Below are 19,725 nucleotides of genomic sequence, written 5' to 3' on the forward strand. Positions count from 1 at the left end.
GCCGCTTGTCGATAAGAAAACGATATCATCACGTGACCGATTTTGAGAGCCTCATGAACAACGATTTTGAAAACTACAAACCACAGGCGAGAGATATATGAGTTTATTGCTTAGTAAATATTGGATTATTATTATTTAGCACATGCTATAAGTGTATATAAATTAGGACCGATGTTTGCTTATTGCAACATCTACCATTTTGGAACCTTACTCTTTACAGCCAAACTACCAAGGTACGCGAATACAAGACAGGCACCGCCAATTTTGGCGTGTGCTATACAGCTCATTACGACAGGTCTCCTCAATAGCTCATTAATTTTGGATTCCTACCGTAACGTATCGCCAACCAAAAATCACATTGGATCATCCTGTTAGTCTCTGGAGGCCTTTCTGTATGGAGTCTAACTTTCATTCCATTTCATTTCTCGAACGTAGGCAACAAGAGACTAATAGATCTACAGTTTCTATTGTAGTTTTCAGGTCATTCGACAGCTATCTTCGTGGCCACCCTGGTGTCTTCACACCGCCTACGAGCCGCTATTCCTGACCTTGCCTGCATCGAGATGCCATACGAAATATAACATTGAATTGAACCCAATGGCCGTTTTGAAGAAGTTATAAAGAAGAAATGTTCGGAATCGCACAAGGCCCCACAAAACAGACAGCCGCCGATGCTATCAATGTCTTCAGTGGTAGACTTCAGAGCGCGACGCTCCTTGAAGATAGGCGCAATGCTATTCTTGGCTTGAGGAGCTTTGCACGTCAATTTCCTGCGTCGGTTGCCTCAGGGGCGCTCCGGGGCCTCATTGGAAGCTTGGGCAAAGATGTTGACGATGTGGACACCGTAAAGGTTGTGCTTGAGACACTTATAATGCTTTTCAACCCCGATGAAAGCAGTCCAGAGGCCTCGGAAGAAATCTCGCTGTGGTTGGCAGACGAGTTTACTCAACGTCAAGATAACATTACCATATTGCTAGATCTGCTGGAAACCAGTGATTTCTACTCCAGACTGTATTCCTTACAGCTGCTCGGAGAAATCCTGTCGGCCAGGTCAGAGCGTACGGAGGAATGTATATTTACCGCTCCCCTTGGAATTTCGCGATTAGTGGCTATACTAGACGACAGGCGTGAGGTAATCAGAAATGAAGGCTTGACCCTACTCACATACCTTACTCCTCATTCAACAGAACTGCAAAAGTTGGTCGCTTTTGAAAATGCTTTTGACAGGATCTTTACCATTATAAAGTTAGAAGGCGCATTATCTCGTGGAGACAGGGTCGTCGAAGACTGCTTGATCCTCCTCGCCAATCTACTTCGTATGAACGTTTCAAACCAGTCGTTTTTTCGAGAAACCGGATGTACCCCAAAACTAGGGCAGCTTCTCAGTGATGCTTTGAACACAGAGGAGCAAGAGGAGACAGTGGCCGAATGGGCCCAAGTGCAACGCAATCGCAACATCTACGCTCTACTTGCCGTTCTTAGATTGTTCCTTGTGAGAGGGGCCGCCGGAACTCCAGCAAACCAAGCCTCTTTCTGGCAGCATGGTGTTCTTAAAAGCGTTTTGCAACTAGCATTCGATCACTCAACCGAAATGCGGATAAAGTCCGAGGTGTGCTTGTTTCGGATTCCATTCAAGCGTGACGACGAACTAATTCTCTGCTAGGCCCTCATAACTTGTGGGGATATTATTCGCGGAAACTCTAATCTCCAAGAAGCCTTTGCTCAATTACAGGTGTCAGCAGTGGTGGATGTTCCAGTCTCCAATGGTGACGCGAACCTCCAACAAGATCGCGGTGCGAAGGTCTATGTAATAGATGGACTGCTCGACCTTACGCTCAGTATTCCATCTCTGCAAGCATTTGATGCCAGGCTAGCAGCATGTGAGTGTATCAAAGCGTATATCTATAACCATCCGGCTATAAGACAGCACTTCTTCCGCCGGGCTATTGACGGGCACTCGTCTGGCGCGGACGAAACAGCAAACGTCCTGACCACATTGCTCAGGCCAACTAGCCGAGATACACCTACCGATCCCTACAGATACTGGTTTGCTGCGGTTATCGTGTACCACCTCATTTGCGAAGATGGCGATGCAAAGGCCATAGCAATGGGAATTGCTGAGGGGGACACCTCTTCTGGCGAGGAAGAAATTACATGCATACAGACTATTACTGCAAATCTAATAAACGGTTTACAAAGAGGCGATGACGAACGAGTTCTTGTGGGCTATCTGATGCTTCTCTGCGGCTGGCTATTTGAAGACCCTGATGCTGTGAACGACTTTCTTGGGGAAGGAAGCAACGTGCAGAGTTTGGTTCGTCTTCTTGGACAAGGAGAAAGGAATATGGTGATTGTCCAAGGCCTGTGCGCGTTGCTCCTCGGCATAGTGTATGAATTTTCTACAAAAGACTCCCCATTGTCTCGCCCTACATTACACAAGCTTTTGGTATCCCAGCTTGGAAGGGACCAATACATTGATCGCCTGCACAAGCTCCGGAGACACCCGCTGCTCCATGATTTTGAAGTTCTACCACAAAAGCTTGGGTCAACAAGCGCAGGCACACTGCCTGATGTTTACTTCGACAGCGTTTTTGTGGACTTTGTGAAAGACAACTTCAGCAGAATACAGCGAGCTATAGATCGTGATCCTGGGCTGGAGATACCGGTCATCTCAAATGGCATACAAAAAGGGATCTCCAGAGAAATGGTGGATTCACTTCGTTCACAGCTGGAAGAAAAGGAGCAGACTCTTCAGAAAGTGCAGTCGACTTTATTGTCATTAGAAAGGCAATTGGATCAGGAACGGGCGGACAACAGAAAAGCAAAAGAAACAGCAACACAGGACACCGCAAAGTTACAAAACATGAATGAGACGCTGCAGTATCATCATAACCAAGAGATGAAGTATGGCACTGGTTCTCCATGTTTAATACCTTTACTAATTGAACTAGTAAGCTAAGGACTGAACTACAACATATCGAGGAAACTTCTGTGAAGAAGTTGCATCTAGCACAACGTGCTGCTGAAGACAGCTCGGAGCGGGTGAAAAAGAGGACAGATGCTGAGATTGCAGATCTGAAGCAAAGCATAACCTCTTTACAATCCAAATTAGAAAAGGTGAGGAGAATTAGCCCGCCGGAGATTATCTGCTGACACCCAATAGGCTATCAAGGACCATCTACAAGATCTGCAGACTGCACATGATGAGTATTCATCACAGCTTGAGGAACAGGTACTTCGTGTGCAACGAGCAGAAGATAAAACAAGGGATTTGGAAAGCAGCGAAAAATCGGCCCATGAGCGGACTTTAAAGGTAAGCCAGACAGTGCAGTTCCAGAAGCTGATATGCTAACGGTTTGCCTAGGCTGAGTCATTGGCAGCCGAAAGCGAACTGCAGAAAGCAGCGGTCCAGGCTGAGCTGGATGATCTGCTTATGGTATTCGGGGATACAGAAGATAAACTTTCGCGCTACAAGGTACTGTGGTCCCCTATTCACCCTAATTTATTATGTAGGCCAAAAGTTAACATCCATTCAGGAGCAACTTCGAGAGCTTGGCGAAGCCGTTTCTGATGGGGAAAATGATGACGAGGGCGATGATGACAAGGACGAACAGCTCCAGCAACCTGAGTAGACCGCCAATTAATGCCGAGATGATTGGGGTTGGTTGGGGAGCATTGTCACTTGTATGCTGCTGACCTTGTTCTATTTGGTTTGGTAGACTCGCTGGGTTGTACCCGCCTTGGACTGTTAATTGTGGTATACTATACCCAGCTGTCATATCTGATGTATATATAGTGCCATTCTGAAGAAATTCAGTTGGTGCAGTCGCGCAAGAACAAATAAGAGGTTTCAGATGAGTTGATTGCACTATCATGATTTGAACGGGTTAAAATATGTAAAGAGATGCATGCATGTGGGGAGAATTGGACAATTTGAGGATTAGTCAGCCTTCAGAACTTCGAAATTGTAGCTGCTCGCCATTTCGCCCTAAAGGCGGGGTAGATAAGGAACCCCCACACGATAAACCCAGAGAACTGACCACAAATTCACCAGGCCAGAATCACCTCAAGTATAATAGTTGTGTAGACAGTGGATGTAATTGAAATAGTATTTAATATACTTTGGGGAGTTAGCAGTGCTAGCCTAATATTTCGTTAGCAACATAATTTATAGAAATGCGCCGCGTTGTGTTTGTTTTAAGGAGATGTTAGCCTAATGAGTCAAATTATGAGTCGAAAAATCTGCCACCTAAAACTTGTACTCACGTTCACTCGATCACAACTTGGCCCACTGAACTTGATTCTGCCCCCCGACTACTAAGTGGTGTGCAACTACTCTCTGGACCATCAAGGCCATTTTCTCTCCAGAACACAACTAGCACACATTACAGCCAGAGGTGTCCTTTCTATCAAAGGCGCCTAACATGTCTGTCGACTTCCCCAAGGAGGAGGAGGCTGTGTTGCAGCGCTGGAAAGAGATCCAAGCATTCGAAAGACAGGTGAGCAAATAGGAACGGGCACTTGGGATGTAGAAACATGTTGACAGATTGAAGGTCGAGTTGTCCAAGGGGCGCAAGCCGTACACTTTCTATGATGGGCCACCCTTTGCGACAGGGTTGCCGCACTATGGACATCTATTGGCCTCGACGATCAAGGACATCATCCCCAGATATTGGTCCATGAAAGGCTACCATGTAGAGAGACGTTTTGGGTGGGACACTCATGGCCTGCCAATTGAGCACGAAATCGACAAGAAGCTTGGAATATCCGGTAGAGAAGCAGTGATGAAGCTGGGGCTGGACAAATACAATGCCGAATGCAGAGCTATCGTCATGAGATATTCGGCGGAGTGGCGCACTACAATTGACCGACTGGGGCGATGGATCGATTTCGATAATGATTATAAGGTACGGGATATATTTAACTATGCGTTGTTTGGGGACTAACTGTGCTTCAGACAATGGACCCGACTTACATGGAGTCTGTCTGGTGGGTTTTCAAGCAAATCTTTGATAAAGACGCCGTATATCAAGGATACCGCGTTATGCCCTATTCAACTGTCCTTACGACGGCACTCAGCAACTTTGAGGCGAATCAGAATTACCAAGACATTCAGGACCCCGCGGTTGTCGTCTCGTTCCCACTCCTGGACGACCCGGAGACCTCTCTGTTAGCCTGGACCACTACTCCATGGACTCTTCCATCACACACTGGACTCTGTGCACACCCGGATTTTGAGTATATCAAGATTCGGGACGAACTGTCTGGGAAGAACTACATACTACTGGAGAAGCTCCTGAGCACTCTTTACAAAGACCCAAAGAAAGCAAAATTCAAGATCCTCGAAAAGATCAAGGGTAGTGACATGCTAGGGTGGAAATACGAACCTCTGTTTGATTATTTCTACGAGGAATTTAAGGACTACGGATTCCGTGTCTTCAACGCGACATATGTTACTGATGATAGTGGTGTTGGCATTGTCCATCAGGCACCCGCGTTTGGTGAGGAGGATTACAACCTTGCTCTCGAATTTGGAGTCATTGACAAATCCCGTGGCCCACCAAATCCCCTTGATGAAACTGGGCACTTCACATCAAGAGTTCGAGATTTTGAAGGGCAACATGTAAAAGCTGCTGATAAAGCTATCATAAAGTACCTCAAGGGTACTGGACGCTTGATTGTTGAGTCTCAGATCAAGCATAGCTACCCTATGTGCCCACGATCTGATACCCCTCTTATCTACCGCGCCGTGCCATCTTGGTTTGTCAAAATTCCCGAGATTGTACCCCAGATGCTCGAAAACATCCAAGACTCTCACTGGGTGCCATCCTTCGTGAAAGAGAAGCGCTTTGCAAGTTGGATCGCGAATGCTCGAGACTGGAATGTTTCTAGGAACCGTTACTGGGGAACGCCAATCCCGCTTTGGGTCAGTGACGATCTGGAAGAACGAGTTTGTATTGGAAGCATTGCAGAGCTCAAAGAGCTGAGCGGATATGAAGGCGAGATAACCGATTTACACCGAGACAAAATTGACCACATTACCATTCCTAGTAAAATGGGCAAAGGAACTCTACACCGTATCGAGGAAGTTTTCGACTGTTGGTTTGAGTCTGGAAGCATGCCATATGCTAGCCAGCATTACCCCTTTGAAAACCAGGATAAATTCAAGGCATCATTTCCAGGAGATTTCATTGCGGAGGGGCTAGATCAGACCCGTGGATGGTTCTATACCCTTCTTGTGCTTGGCACACACCTCTTTGGAAAATCGCCTTTCCAGAACTGTGTTGTGAATGGTATAGTTCTGGCGGAAGATGGGAAGAAGATGTCCAAGAGGCTCAAAAACTACCCTGATCCAACCATTGTTATGTCTAAATATGGCTCAGACGCACTGCGTTTATATTTGATCAACTCTCCAGTTGTACGAGCCGAGCCCCTCCGCTTCAAAGAGGCTGGTGTGAAGGAGGTGGTTGCAAAGGTTTTACTGCCCCTTTGGAATAGCTACAAGTTTTTTGAAGGGCAAGTTGCTTTGCTAAAGAAGGTAGCTGGCGTTGATTTCATCTTTGACCCAGCCTCTGAATCGACAAACACGAATGTGATGGATCAGTGGATCTTAGCGAGCTGCCAAAGTTTACTTAAATTCGTTAACGAAGAAATGGCTGGTAGGTTAAATATCTCTTCGCGGTGTACTTTACTAACAATTCGAAAGCTTATCGCCTGTACACGGTCGTTCCACGCCTTCTTGACCTAATTGACACCACGACAAATTGGTACATTCGATTCAACAGAAAGCGTCTGAAGGGCGAATTTGGGCTTGATGACACCATGCACGCCTTGAACTCGTTATTCGAAGTCCTCTTCACTCTCACTAAAGGCCTTGCCCCTTTCACACCCTTTATAACAGATAACATATATGGCCGCCTCCTTCCCCACATCCCCAAGGAGCTGCGTGGAGAGGACGATCGCAGCGTGCACTTCCTCCCCTTTCCAGACGTTCGAAACGAGCTTTTCAATGGAGAAGTTGAGCGTCGCGTCGGACGCATGCAGCGAGTGATCGAACTGGCTCGTGTTTCACGAGAAAGGCGTGGCGTGGGCCTGAAAACGCCGCTAAAAACACTTGTTGTCATACACCCAGATCCAGTTTATCTGGAGGATATCCGCTCACTCGAAGGATACATCACTGAGGAACTCAATATCATCAGCCTTGTATTGTCATCAGACGAGGAGAAGTACAATGTGCAGTACAGTGTCTCTGCAGATTGGCCTGTTTTGGGCAAGAAGTTGAAAAAGGACGTCCAAAGGGTTAAAAAGGCACTTCCCGGCCTAACGAGCGCTGAGGTCCAGCAGTTCGTCCTAACGAAGACGATTACGGTTGATGGAATCGTGCTAGGGGATGGAGATTTGCATGTCAAGCGTAGCCTGAAAGAGGATGACTCGTCGAAAAATCTGGAGACAAACACAGACGAGGACGTCTTGGTTATCCTGGATGCTGCATTGTACCCAGAACTTGCAGAAGAAGGTTTATCCCGAGAGATCATCAACCGAGTGCAGAGGCTGCGAAAGAAGGCGGGCCTCCAGCCTACAGATGATGTCAAAATGGAGTTCAATGTCATCGCTGACCCAGATAATCTTGGACTCGCCGAAATATTCCGAACACAGGCGAAATCGATCGAAAAGGCCCTTCGTAGGCCAGTCGACCAACACGTCGTGACGGAAGTCGACGGTGTGGCCACTACTAACGTGGAGCAGCTTATCATGGAAGAGGAGCAAGAGATCCAAAAGGCAACTTTCATGCTTAGGTTGGTAAAACTTTGAGGTTTTCAACAATTGTTGGTACAGAAGGGATCGTATTCAGTATGGTAGAACTATGAATGAGACGCTCTCTTTAAATAAGTAGCTTGCCTTCAATACACTACCCTTGAGATAGTATTGTTAAATTTCCATGGCTGCAATGCGAAATCACTCTTGCCTCGTAAATATTTTACGGTTTCCTTGAGGCTGCCTACTTGCCGTCAATACCCAATGCTAAAACTGACATACCAAGTGGAAATACTGACAACATAACAATCTTTTAAACGTAAAAATTCGGTCAAGCACTTGTCCTTGTGAACATGATTATAATCCTCTACTATGCATTTTCCATAAACGGATGCCTGCAAATCATGTCGTTAACAACGGATCACGTGCCATGAAGGAGTGGACGAACTTGGCCTGAGCACTGAGCAATTGCTTTCGCAAAAGTCTCGATAGGTCTCGACCTGCCTGGCATTGCGGGATCGAGGGTAGATATATGCTTCTTTTGTGCGCGTTCGGAAGTGTTGAACCCAAGAGGGGAATTTCGGAATTCTGTTGTAGTTAGTTTGTGACGGGGTAGTCGATTCTAAATATACACCCTGTATCACGTGCACTTATTTGGCGCGCTTTCTGGTAATTGACTTGAAAGCGCGGTCGCGTTCACAATCCCACGGCAAACAATGAGTTCCGCGACGACGTCTACAAAAGGCACCATTAGACTCCGACTAGACAAGCAGAGACTCTAATATTCTGCCATGCAATCCCCAAACTGCGTGAAGCGACTGACCTCTGTTGTGTTGAATTCATGCATTATGTGGCGTAATTGGACTCAGCTTGCGGAACTGTACTGATTTCTTGTCGCTGGACGCTCTGGCTGATGTCCTCCAAAACAAGCCACAGCAAACTTGCAAAGAAGCCGGAGCTGTACTATACGAACGAAGGTATTTATGCCGGGTTTTTTATCTTGAAAGGAGCTAATTCATTTTTGCGACTGCAGATGTTGCCATCCTGTACGACATCGTCTTACACGCCGAAGAGCTTCTTGGGAGCCTTCCAGAATCGGAAAGGATCCCAACGAACGCGCTATTCCAGGCATACTATGCGATACTCCCAACTATCGGCGTTAATGCCGATCATGACAATCGATATGCGCGTGTTATCTTCAAAGTTGGAGGAAGGCGTGGCGGGGAATCTCTGTATCATAAATTCGAACATGTCCTTTCGGAGATGGGCATCGAAATCCAGTTCGACCAAATCGAGGAGGAAGGTCGTCACACGCTCCATGGCCTTTCTGAAGGCTCCACTTTTGACATTCTTCCAAACCCCGGCTTCAACCTTGTCGACAGACCTGACGTCCGGCGCCAAAAGAGGCGGAATTCGGAAACATCCATCTGGACCGTTGGGAGCGGAAAGGACGATGGTGTCTTGCGGAGGCCACGATCCAATTCCCTCCAATCATTGCCCCGCCCGGGATTCATTGACAACAACTCCCTCGAGAGCATTTGGCCGCCTACGACATTCCCTGCTACCACCCTGCCCGATCCCCATAAACCCTTCGGGCGAGATGATAACGCCCACAGAATTGGATCCTGGTTAACTACAGAAGTAAATACCAATGGCCTATCTGCAGCTTCCCAGCGCACCAATTCTGATCAGAGTTCGCAAGAAAGGATTATATCGCATATAAACACGGCGAGTGAGGACGATACTGGTAGCGTACCCCTCGATGCGGATGAACAACAACCACTCCCGCCAATTGGCCATGTGGACCATCCGCAAGAAATGCACGCATTTCCTATTCCTGTGGCTGCTTCTAGAATCAACACCAGCGCAGTCATCGAGAATAGAAGAGCGTTCTTTCTTCATAATCGGAACCGCTCTTTGCTTTTAGACAAACTGGCATGTTGGCAACAAAAGGCTACGCAAGTCTTTGCAGGAAATAGCAACCTTGAAGCCCTTGCTAGAAGCAGAGATAGAGATGTTCTCCTGAAGCAAGGACTTGAAACCTGGGTTACTGCTCTCCGTGAGCGACGCCGAGTCCTCGAGACTGAGCACTTCTTCTTTTACCTTGAACGTCGTGCCAAACGGGCCCGAGATATCTTCTTGCTTGCAAAAAGCTTTACTCATTGGGCTACGACCGCATCCGACGAGATTCAGCGGACGTCAGTGGCCCGAAGGCACATCTTAAGAACCCGATTCTTTAAGGCTTGGCGAGAAATCACAGCAGTCAATGAACTTAAAGTTCGCCGCCACATCCAAAAGAAGTTTTTCAATTCGTGGCGGCGACGCCAAGAGGTAATATCCTCTATTTCCGGCCATTCCATTGCGTTGTTTCACGGAAACGTTGTAACACGTGCTTTTTGGCTCTGGTTGTGGTCCTTGCGGGAGAGGAGAGCCCCTATGTGGTGGGCGAAGATGGCAAAGAGAAGGCAGATGGTTTCATGGACTACCAAATTAAAGACAATAAGAGAAATGAGCACAGTTGGCCAATATCACCGTCAGGAGAAATCAAAGCGATTGATATGGGGTATATGGACCAGGAGGACGCGGGACCTCACCAACTTGAATGATGCAAGCTTGATAATGCAGAAAAGGTCCTCCTGCGTTAATGCTCTTAGGTATTTGCGTAGCGCCAATACGCTACTTCCCTCTTCGAGGCATATAAAATCGAAAGTCAAATATGGTCTTTTTGTCAAATTCTTCGGTATATGGCGTTTACGGACTACGCAAGAAAGGCAAGCCCGCGATCTTGACCGCCACAAGATAAAAAGGGAGGCTTGGACAGCCTGGAACGACAAAATAAGATGCCAGGGCCTGCAACTACGCATTGCCGATAGGAATCTCCTCCAAGCCCTCTATAGATGGGTTTTGGCGGAACGCCTAATTCTTGCACGCCGCCTTTCAAACCAAAAGATTATCCGGGCCACTTTTGAGCGTATGCTACAGACCTCTACGATATCGATTGGCACAGTGTCTGCTGGTATCCTTATCGCACTACAGTTTCGGGAGCAGAATGACAAACGGTCTATTCTGCGCAAATGGAGTTCGAATTTGAAGGTCCATAGGAGCTTTCAGCAACTCGCTATCCAGCGCAATACTTATCCGATTCAAACTGCTTTGCTGAAGACATGGTCGCGGAACCTGAACGACCTGCGGCAGTTGCACGAATGGGCTATTGATGCCAACTTTTACTTTGCTGCAACTAAGGCTCTTAAAATTTGGCGAGATGCGACAGAGGCATCCCGAAGAGAGAAACGACGGACTGCGTATGCAAGTGTGCGCCGCCAAAACAAACTGAAACTTGCTTCAAGGGTGCTTTATACCTGGCGGTGCCGGTCTAAGTCAGTGACCAGTATGGAGAACCTTGCATCCGAATTCCATGGCAGCAGAATAAATAACCATCTTGTCAAATCATTGGCTCGCTGGCGAGCTCGAAAGCTAGAGATATCGCGGTTAGAGTCTATCCGGTTGCCAACCATTCTCAGGGTCAGATTTGTTCAGTGGAAATCGTCCTCCAAAGAATATTACCATTTGGACGTTGTTGCTAGCGGATTCAACGAGGACCGCCTATACATAGCTTCCATGAAGAAGTGGGGCCGTCTTGCCTTACAGTTTAGGGCCCATCAACACCTCGTATCTGAGCTTCATGACAAGCATGCCAGAAGAGCAGTTCGAAAAATGGTCTTACACTGGCGACAGCAACTGTTTGACTATGAAGGCCCGGGATCTGCTAGCCTACCTGGAACAAAGGCAGTAACAAACCGCAATAGTAAAATATTTGATTCTTCAGAGAGATCCGAAGCCCATTCTGACACGGGAGAAGATGTTGGTCTTGGATACTTAACTCAGAAGAGTGGAGGCTTTCTCAACTCAGCACCTGGACGAGGCTATCTGAAAACGCCCTCAAAGAGAACATTCATGAGTAGGACGGCAAACCAGCCATCCACCACGCCAATGGCGCCAATCTCGACCCCCTATGAAAGGCAATTGCGTGCGGAACTCTCTGGTCGCTTGTTCCAATCGTATTCTCGGATTTCAAACGAGAATCCACCAAATATTAACGAAGGATTCGAAGATTTAACGGATAAGTAATAAATACGGCTGAGGAATAATACTACTTAATACATCAATCAGACTTTGATAAACATTTGTGGACTTTAAACCTAGACCACGAGCCCATTCATAAGTTACCCTGTACCAAAGACATTGTCGTGATATTTTCAGAGAACATGATCGGAGTGAGCTGTTATGAATAAATCATTTATCAGAAACCCCTTGTGTCCTCAATGTCAGTCTAATATGCCAAACCGTGCTTTTAAAAATAGACAATCGGTCAACTGGTCCAGAAGCCTCATGTATGTGTCACGTGATCGTGAAGCTAACCTCGTCGCTCATCTTGGCGGGTAGCGGCGGGTATGGGTACGTAACAGCTAGGGATTGACAGCCTTGTCTTATCTGTTGTTTATGATCAGTCGCGATCGAGAAGTATAATGCTGGGCCCTTCTCAGGTTCTCCTTTTCCAGATACTGTAACAAACTGCGGCCGACATCAAGCATTACTGTCTACCACGGGAAACTTTTATTGATTGTATTCTGCAGCAAATGAGACCCATTTGTCTACCACATTTAGGAATCTGAGGTTGTGGGAGAGCTTGCCATGGTGGTGAATCTTTAGTATGAGAGCAGTTCTGCCAGGCAAGCCACAGGCCAGGCTGCAAGCTATTTGCACCGGGTATTGGGATGGTAGACAACTCGCTGTAAGTAGCACACTTGATTATGCTGAACCATGTCTGATAATTTGCCCGTCACAGGCATATATTACTGGAAATGCATTCGTTGTCCTCGAACCTCCGACAGCCCTTCTCCAAACGGTGTATGACGAAGACCCATCATTTCTAATAGCTATCGCCTTTGACGAAGCTACCGGCAAGATAGCAACATGTACCGAGCGTAATGTTCGTATTTACCAGCCGTATGGCCAAAACGAAGAAGCCTTAAAAGTTTGTCGCGACACTGCTCCCAGAAATAACTTATCTGACTCTTGTTAGTGGTCACTTCAAATCTCCATTCCTGTCGACGATCTAGACCAACCGGTGACTACACTCTCCTGGGGTGGCATTGGCGAACTTCTTGTGGGGAGCTTGTCTCTCTCGTTATACTCGACTGAAAATGGCCTCGTGAAGCTTTGGTCCAAGGCAGTCGCGAATCCAACAAAATTTGCCTGTCTTTCTTACGACTCGGGGTACATTGCTTCAACAGGAGCTCACGATCGACTGGTGAAGCTTTGGAGAAGGTTGTCGTTTGGCTCCGATGATGTACGATTTGACTTGACATACCTTCCGCACCCTCAGATGGTGACCGACGTACGCTGGCGACGTCCCTACCATCTTGACCAGACTGTTGATAACGTCTTATACACTGTGTCCGCCGACAAGATCCTCCGCATATGGGCTGCCACAGACACCCATGGGCTGCGGATATTTCAGTTATGGGGCCAAATAGACCTCGAGGAGTCTATCCAGCCTCGTTCACTGGTGCCCGGTAAAACCATGAAATTTCGCTATGCCAGTTTTATCGATGGCCGCGATTTTAGGAAGTCAGTAGAATACTCTGTCCAGGCAGCCAGCAATCCAGGAGCCGCCCACAATCATGAAGTTGAACACATGGTTGAGGTTGCCAATAGGTCTTCCGAGATCTGTATCATCTTCGATGAACAGGGGAACATGTCGGCGTGGGGACTAGAGAATATAGGCGGCAAGGCTCGAAAACCAACAGATATTTTCAACATTTCACACGTTGCGGGACTGGAATCGATTCTACCGAAGCTTGAGTCTGGAGATGACTCCTATATCAGACTGTATACATACTGCAGTAGGACAGATGGCATGCTCAACACCATCTGGCATAACTTTGATGGAACTATCCAGCATTTTAACCGCAGCTTAGCCAACTTATTCGATAAACAACTGCGGCCTGGTAGCACAACTCCTAGAGCCATCTGGACGGGTCATTCGCGGCCACTGAAAAAGATGGTTCGAAATATCAGCGGCCGAGCTGTCGTTTCGCGAACTGATGGAAATGAAGCTATCGTCTGGAGACATGAAGACGACGAAAATGGGGTACCACTAATAGCCCAAAGTCTAATCGATGTATCAGAACACATACATCGGATCTGTGTGCTACGCCGAGGGGCATTTGTTATCCTTCTCCATCACTCAACGATTTCGCTCTGGGACTGTCGGCAACATCGTGGCCAACGGTTGGCATCGTTACCATATGTTATTTCCGGAAGGCCGCTCTGTGTGTTAGTCCTGCCCGAGGTTGAGAGACGCGGTGACACTGCTCATATTGCCACTATTAGCTCGGAGATGAAAGGTATTGTCTGGGAGCTACGCTTACCGCCCCGAACAAGCCAGGGCCGCGAGACCAATAGCGATGGGTCGACATTCATCAGAGAATTCTGTACGTTTGACTTGGGTGATGCTGATGATCTGGCTTATGTATTACCTGTCGATCCTGCAGGGTCGCCACCGGTCACATCGGGATTCCTGGACACGTTCGCGCGGGATGTGGCCATATCTTATACTCACTCCGGGTTCATACGATCCTGGACGGCCAAAGTAAACCTCAAAGATCAGAGTGTAGACTGGCTTCTTACCTGCTCCGTAGAGACAGGGATTCATGAACCTTCCTTAGCTAGCGGAAGCTCGATCAGAAAGGCTGCGTTGGTAAATTCAGACCGATCGGAATTGACGATATGGGATGTCCGAGGGGCTCAGCTTGAGTATTCGCAGTCATTCGGATCCTCAGACGGCATTCAAGACCTCGACTGGACCTCAACTCCAGATGTTCAATCCATCTTGGCTGTTGGCTTCCAGCATCGCGTTCTTCTGCTATCCCAATTGCGATATGATTACCTCAATGAAGGCCCAGCCTGGACTGCCATCCGGGAAATCAATATTCGAGATCTGACCCCTCATCCTATTGGAGACTCGACGTGGCTAGGCAGAGGCAGTTTACTCATTGGTGCTGGAAATCAGCTTTTTGTTTACGATAAAATGTTCAATGTTCCTGCTTCCATCGCTGCAAACCTTCAACTTCCTTTACGGAAGGAAGGCCAGTGGGATCTTTTCGACGCCGTGACGCGACTTAATGGGCCTTTGCCGGTATTCCATCCACAGTTCCTTGGCCAGTGTATTCTCGCTGGCAAGTTGACTATGGTTCAGCGCATACTTCTCACGCTATACCAAACTCTAAAATCCCACTTAGAAGGCGAGCACATTGATAATCTTTTAGGCCTTGACCTTGAAGACTTCTACACCCACCCCCAAAGAGTTTGCATATCCATCCCCAAGAGATATACGCGAGACTGATTAAGATAGATTAAAACATCGAAAAATGAGCCTGGATCAGCGTTTACCGATTTTTTCCAAACAGAAGACACGGAGACTTTGACGGAGAACATTGCCATGGCGCTGAACGAAAAACTCACGGCGGTGGCAATTCCCCAGTTGTCAGGGCCACTGCAGATGCAGCTTGCAGATACCGTCGAGTGTGTCGCTATAGTTGAGAAGCAGCGTCGTTCTATGGATGACAACGCCGCAAGGTTCATGCTTTTCTTCCGTCAGCACGCCCTTTATAAAGGTCGTGCGAATGAAGTACAACTGTCGTGGAGAGAAATTAACTGGGCCTTCCACAGCAACAGCCAGGACATATTAACTAATGTTGTTACCCGGCAATTTCATGGCCGTGTGCTTTGGGAACATGCGCGAGAGAGCGGCTTATTTATGTGGATTACCGATTCCACAGCGCTGGTACGCACCCTAGCCCCGTCCTATTTCTAGCCACGAGCTTACAGACGCCCAGAAGGAACAATTCGAGATGATCGCGCGCAATGAATACACAAAGTCGGATGAAAAAAACCCCATTGATTGCAGCTTATTCTATATCGCGCTGAAGAAAAAGGCTGTCCTTCAAGGTCTTTGGCGAATGGCTGGCTGGAATCGTGAACAGGCGGCCACCCTGAAACTTCTCTCAAATAATTTCCAGGAGGAAAAATGGAAAACAGTTGCGTTGAAAAACGCTTATGCCTTGCTTGGGAAGCATCGTTGTAGTAAGTGTCGGCGAACCAGTCTCATGGATGGATGCTAATCAACACAGTGTATGCTGCGGCATTCTTTTTATTGGCAGACTGCCTCAAGGACGCGGTAAATGTATGCCTCAACCAACTGAAAGACCTTCAATTAGCAGTCGCCATTACCCGGGTTTTTGAAGGCGACAATGGTCCTGTATTAAGGGAGCTCTTGGAAGAAAAGGTTCTTCCATTGGCAGCCCAAGAAGGTAATCGTTGGCTGGCATCGTGGGCATTCTGGATGCTCCGTAGGAGAGACATGGCAGTGCGAGCACTTGTTGTAAGTAATTATTTCTCCAGCCAAGGTAGAAACTGTTTCACAGTTCTAATTCGCAAAAAGGCTCCTGTATACACATTAATCGAGACGCCCCAAACCCCAGACATGCAGTCGAAATTATACCTTACAGACGACCCTGCGTTAATTATCCTCTACTCGCAGCTTCGCCAAATGACGTTGCAGACACTACGAGGCGCTTCACGAGTCACCCCGAAGGTTGAATGGGCATTCGTTCTGCACAGCGCTAGGCTTTACGACCGCATGGGTTGCGATATCCTTGCTCTTGACCTTGGTACGTTCATCGAAGCAAAGGGCCTTACTACGTGACTAGATATGCTGACAATACAGTCCGCAATTGGAAGTTTCTTCTATCAGACTTCCCCCTTAATTCCTTCAATGACGACATTAATCCACGAACTGCACCATTTCGGCGTAGAGATTCTTTAATTATTGCAGATCTTCCGCCTTCTAATAATTTAATAGGAAAGGGCTCGTCCAGTGCGTTCGTAGAGCCAGAAGCAAATTCACTGCTTGACAGTTTTGGATTTTAAAACTGGGGGGTTCAAATCGGCACAGACCGGCCCAGGACATACTCTTCAATGAGATAAAAATATCTTGCCTCGCATTCTACTTATTGAAGTACAGTAGCTTCGCTTAGATAAATACACGCCGAATTGTAACCATTTAGTCCCATATGAAGCTCTTGAGACCCCTTCTGGGAAACAAAATGCACCTCGTATTAGGTATGTCTAATGTATGGAGTAAATCATATTCAAATACATCATTATAGGTGAGGCACATCCATAGTCGACATGGCTAAGTTTAAGATGCTCACAACACCCTCTCCAAGCACAAAGCCACTCGCTACGACGATAAGGGGGGTCTCTGGATTCCTCAGATACGACTTCCAGTACCAACTCATGAAACCACCAATTGCTCTCGCAAGGGTAAATGAAGGCACATTGAACATCCCTGCATTGAGAAGTTAACATAGCACTCAATCATGGACAAGTGTATAGGACGTACCAACCGCAACAGCAATTCCGCCTGGTATAAGTGGATGCCATTTCTTATCAGTGCCAACAATTCTGGCACATGTAGTTGCTGCGAATACGAGTCCCGTTCCAATGGCCCATTGCCATGCCATCGGTGGCAGGCCTTCCCCGGTCACTAGTCTTGCCGTAAAAATCCAAACGTACCCAGTGGGAACTTGAAACAGATCTCCTGGGACGGGATATACATTCGTGTATAGCTTGTAAATAAGTGCGCTTACAACTGCGCCAACTGCACTCCCGATTATTTGGCCCCAGAATTGTGCTTTTGGGGCCGCACCTAGGAGGTGTCCTGTCTTCAGATCTTGCATAAGATCTCCAGCCTGAAGTGCGCCCGCCTCAGAGACCGCACCTGCAATGAGGTTAATCAACACGGAGTTCTTGTTTGACTGTGGAATTATCAGGGCAAAGAAGAGCTGAGCCAATTTGCTGATGCCAGATACTGGATTAAGATCAGTTTCACCCAAGGCTCGGACCCCCATAACCGACAGCACCAATGCTATCAGAACAGCTGCCACGGTTGCGTAAAGGGGAACGAGCGCTCCGAAAGTGATTCGAATGCATAAAATGCAGAAAAGGATCGAGGATATCAATCCTACCCACACAACGCGCCCGCTAACTAGGTGTTCCGGAGGCGCATCAATTTCGGGAAGGCTTTTCAAATCTGCAGGCTGTGGTGGTGACTGCGGCGACTCCCGGGAATTGGACAAGGTGTCTGTTAACACCGTGGAATCTTGCACGCCGTCAACTGGCACATACCCGGCGCTCGATGACCCGAAGTTGACAATGTTTCTCCAACCCCCGCCAGCTCTTGCCCTATAAGCTGGACCCAACACGATCCATACATACGGCGCCACCTGTTTACCGGCAATATAAGCCAGGCTAACAATGGAATCAGCCAGCATAATCGCCAGTGAGACCCAGATGATCCATCCCTTACTCCCCGCTTCCCAGTCATCTATTGGCCCTGGGGCCCAACCTTTGTGTTTTGCGAGCGGAGATAGAACGGCCCATCCCAGGATGGCACCTATAAGCATGTGTATAGTAGTAGCTGGTCCCATGATAATGCCTTGGCCGACATAAGCCAGGGAGGGGTTCAGTGTCCACAACCAGTTTTGAGCCAAATTCAAGCCGAATATTGGTAGATTCCGAAGGACGGGAAAGAAGTAGGTGCCCAAAGTATAGAATCCAGATATTGAAAACGACAATACCAACAGTTTAACGCGTTGCACCCAGCTTCCCTTATCCCAACCCTGGACTTCCTCAATGTCCGTCGCACTTGCTCTGAAATGGGGAGCCGACGTGGTCGTTCCATCATGTGGAAAACTGGTCGATTCTCTCAGGGAATTTGATGCGTCACTGTAATGTCTGTCGCCATCGTCGCCAATCATAAAAGTCGAGTTTCGGTGCTGTGTGCTTGGTTCCCAAACTTCATCTTTGCCATGCAACACGTTGATCATTAGAGCAGTTGCTGTGCCAGAAGGGAACTTCAGCTTCTCTCTTATGATTACTTGGCGCCTCAATGGTACTGCGAAGACAACTCCGAAAAAGCAGAGCCCCAAGGCCCATAGAATAAGTTTCCAAAGACTGAGGAACAATGGACCTCCTTCCTCCGGTTTAAGCAGGTAGTTTAGGGCAGGCATCACGCCTACGAACCCACAGCCCAGTGGCATCGTTCCCATGGATCCAGCCACAGTCTGAACAAGGACATTCTCGACCGGTGTGAACGGGATATCGAGATGTTTGGACAGGGTTTTAAAGAAGGCGAACCCAATCAGCGATGATGGCATGCTCATACTGCTAATCCAACCAGCTGCATATTCGTTAGCTTTTGAGTATGGAAAACCAAGTACTGAAATAGAAGACCTACTCTGGAGCCCAAAGTACATATTTGAAAAGCAAATAACTAATCCGACCGCAAGCCCCACCAATATGCCTCGAAGCGTAAAATTTTGAGGTTCATGCCCATGTTCGCTGAGGAAGCTGAGCTCCTCACTGAGCCGATTCTCCATCCCCTCACCATTCAACTCATCATCAATGACTGGATTATTCAAAGTTGAAATAGTCTGGTATGCCGGCTCTACGGCTCTCCCTCTATCTGGTGCCATCACTGTCGTATTCTGGGGGGTTCGAGCGAGATCGTGGGTTTCGCTACAGCTGCATTGGACAAGCCCGCTCAGATACGTCGGCAAATAAGATCTGTCTTAAAGGATATCCGGAATTATAACATACTTGCACCAGGCCATATTCTAAGTATTAAGAAAAGCAGAATAAAGTGTTGACTCTTAGCTACCCTGCCACCTCGGATTGCTTACACAATCGTCCCTTCTTATCAATCTTATCGACGCCCTAGCGCCCTTTGTTTTAGCGCCTCTCACCGCCTTGGCTAGATGACGTACAAATCGACGAGTTCTTCCAAGAGTGTTGTTCCTGTTGCTGTTAACCTCGTCGTTGCACGAATCTTACAAGAATGGG

General features: G+C 47.5%; 5 protein-coding genes across 5 annotated transcripts; 4 read left to right on the top strand and 1 right to left on the bottom strand.

The window, feature by feature from the left end:
• The first annotated feature begins 254 nt into the window (after positions 1 to 254).
• Positions 255 to 3,924, top strand: VE01_10106 (uncharacterized protein). The gene is made up of 7 exons (XM_018279513.2): positions 255 to 392; positions 462 to 1,609; positions 1,664 to 2,904; positions 2,952 to 3,117; positions 3,164 to 3,313; positions 3,365 to 3,475; positions 3,537 to 3,924. Exons 2-7 carry the CDS (start codon positions 629 to 631, stop codon positions 3,630 to 3,632), a joined length of 2,745 nt encoding a protein of 914 aa, XP_018125626.1. The 5' UTR covers positions 255 to 392; positions 462 to 628; the 3' UTR covers positions 3,633 to 3,924.
• ILS1 (isoleucine--tRNA ligase) lies at positions 3,925 to 7,923 on the top strand. The gene is made up of 4 exons (XM_018279514.2): positions 3,925 to 4,499; positions 4,554 to 4,907; positions 4,958 to 6,659; positions 6,707 to 7,923. The coding sequence occupies exons 1-4, from the start codon at positions 4,425 to 4,427 to the stop codon at positions 7,810 to 7,812; spliced, it is 3,237 nt and encodes a 1,078-aa protein (XP_018125625.1). The 5' UTR covers positions 3,925 to 4,424; the 3' UTR covers positions 7,813 to 7,923.
• A 546-nt stretch (positions 7,924 to 8,469) lies between these two features.
• On the top strand, positions 8,470 to 12,104 carry VE01_10108 (uncharacterized protein). Its single transcript, XM_018279515.2, has 2 exons — positions 8,470 to 8,732; positions 8,789 to 12,104. Exons 1-2 carry the CDS (start codon positions 8,669 to 8,671, stop codon positions 11,881 to 11,883), a joined length of 3,159 nt encoding a protein of 1,052 aa, XP_018125622.1. The 5' UTR covers positions 8,470 to 8,668; the 3' UTR covers positions 11,884 to 12,104.
• A 108-nt stretch (positions 12,105 to 12,212) lies between these two features.
• RAV1 (regulator of (H+)-ATPase in vacuolar membrane) lies at positions 12,213 to 16,906 on the top strand. Its single transcript, XM_059464130.1, has 8 exons — positions 12,213 to 12,547; positions 12,602 to 12,790; positions 12,839 to 15,124; positions 15,173 to 15,604; positions 15,657 to 15,903; positions 15,951 to 16,201; positions 16,262 to 16,490; positions 16,547 to 16,906. The coding sequence occupies exons 1-8, from the start codon at positions 12,467 to 12,469 to the stop codon at positions 16,747 to 16,749; spliced, it is 3,918 nt and encodes a 1,305-aa protein (XP_059319264.1). The 5' UTR covers positions 12,213 to 12,466; the 3' UTR covers positions 16,750 to 16,906.
• Positions 16,692 to 19,539, bottom strand: VE01_10110 (uncharacterized protein). The gene is made up of 3 exons (XM_018279517.2): positions 19,121 to 19,539; positions 17,225 to 19,063; positions 16,692 to 17,170 (listed from the first exon to the last, which is right to left on the bottom strand). The coding sequence occupies exons 1-3, from the start codon at positions 19,356 to 19,358 to the stop codon at positions 16,983 to 16,985; spliced, it is 2,265 nt and encodes a 754-aa protein (XP_018125603.1). The 5' UTR covers positions 19,359 to 19,539; the 3' UTR covers positions 16,692 to 16,982.
• Between the last annotated feature and the right edge of the window lie 186 nt (positions 19,540 to 19,725).

Source organism: Pseudogymnoascus verrucosus (genome assembly GCF_001662655.1).
Source record: "Pseudogymnoascus verrucosus strain UAMH 10579 unplaced genomic scaffold scaffold_73, whole genome shotgun sequence".
NCBI classification, from domain to species: Eukaryota; Fungi; Ascomycota; class Leotiomycetes; order Thelebolales; family Thelebolaceae; genus Pseudogymnoascus; species Pseudogymnoascus verrucosus.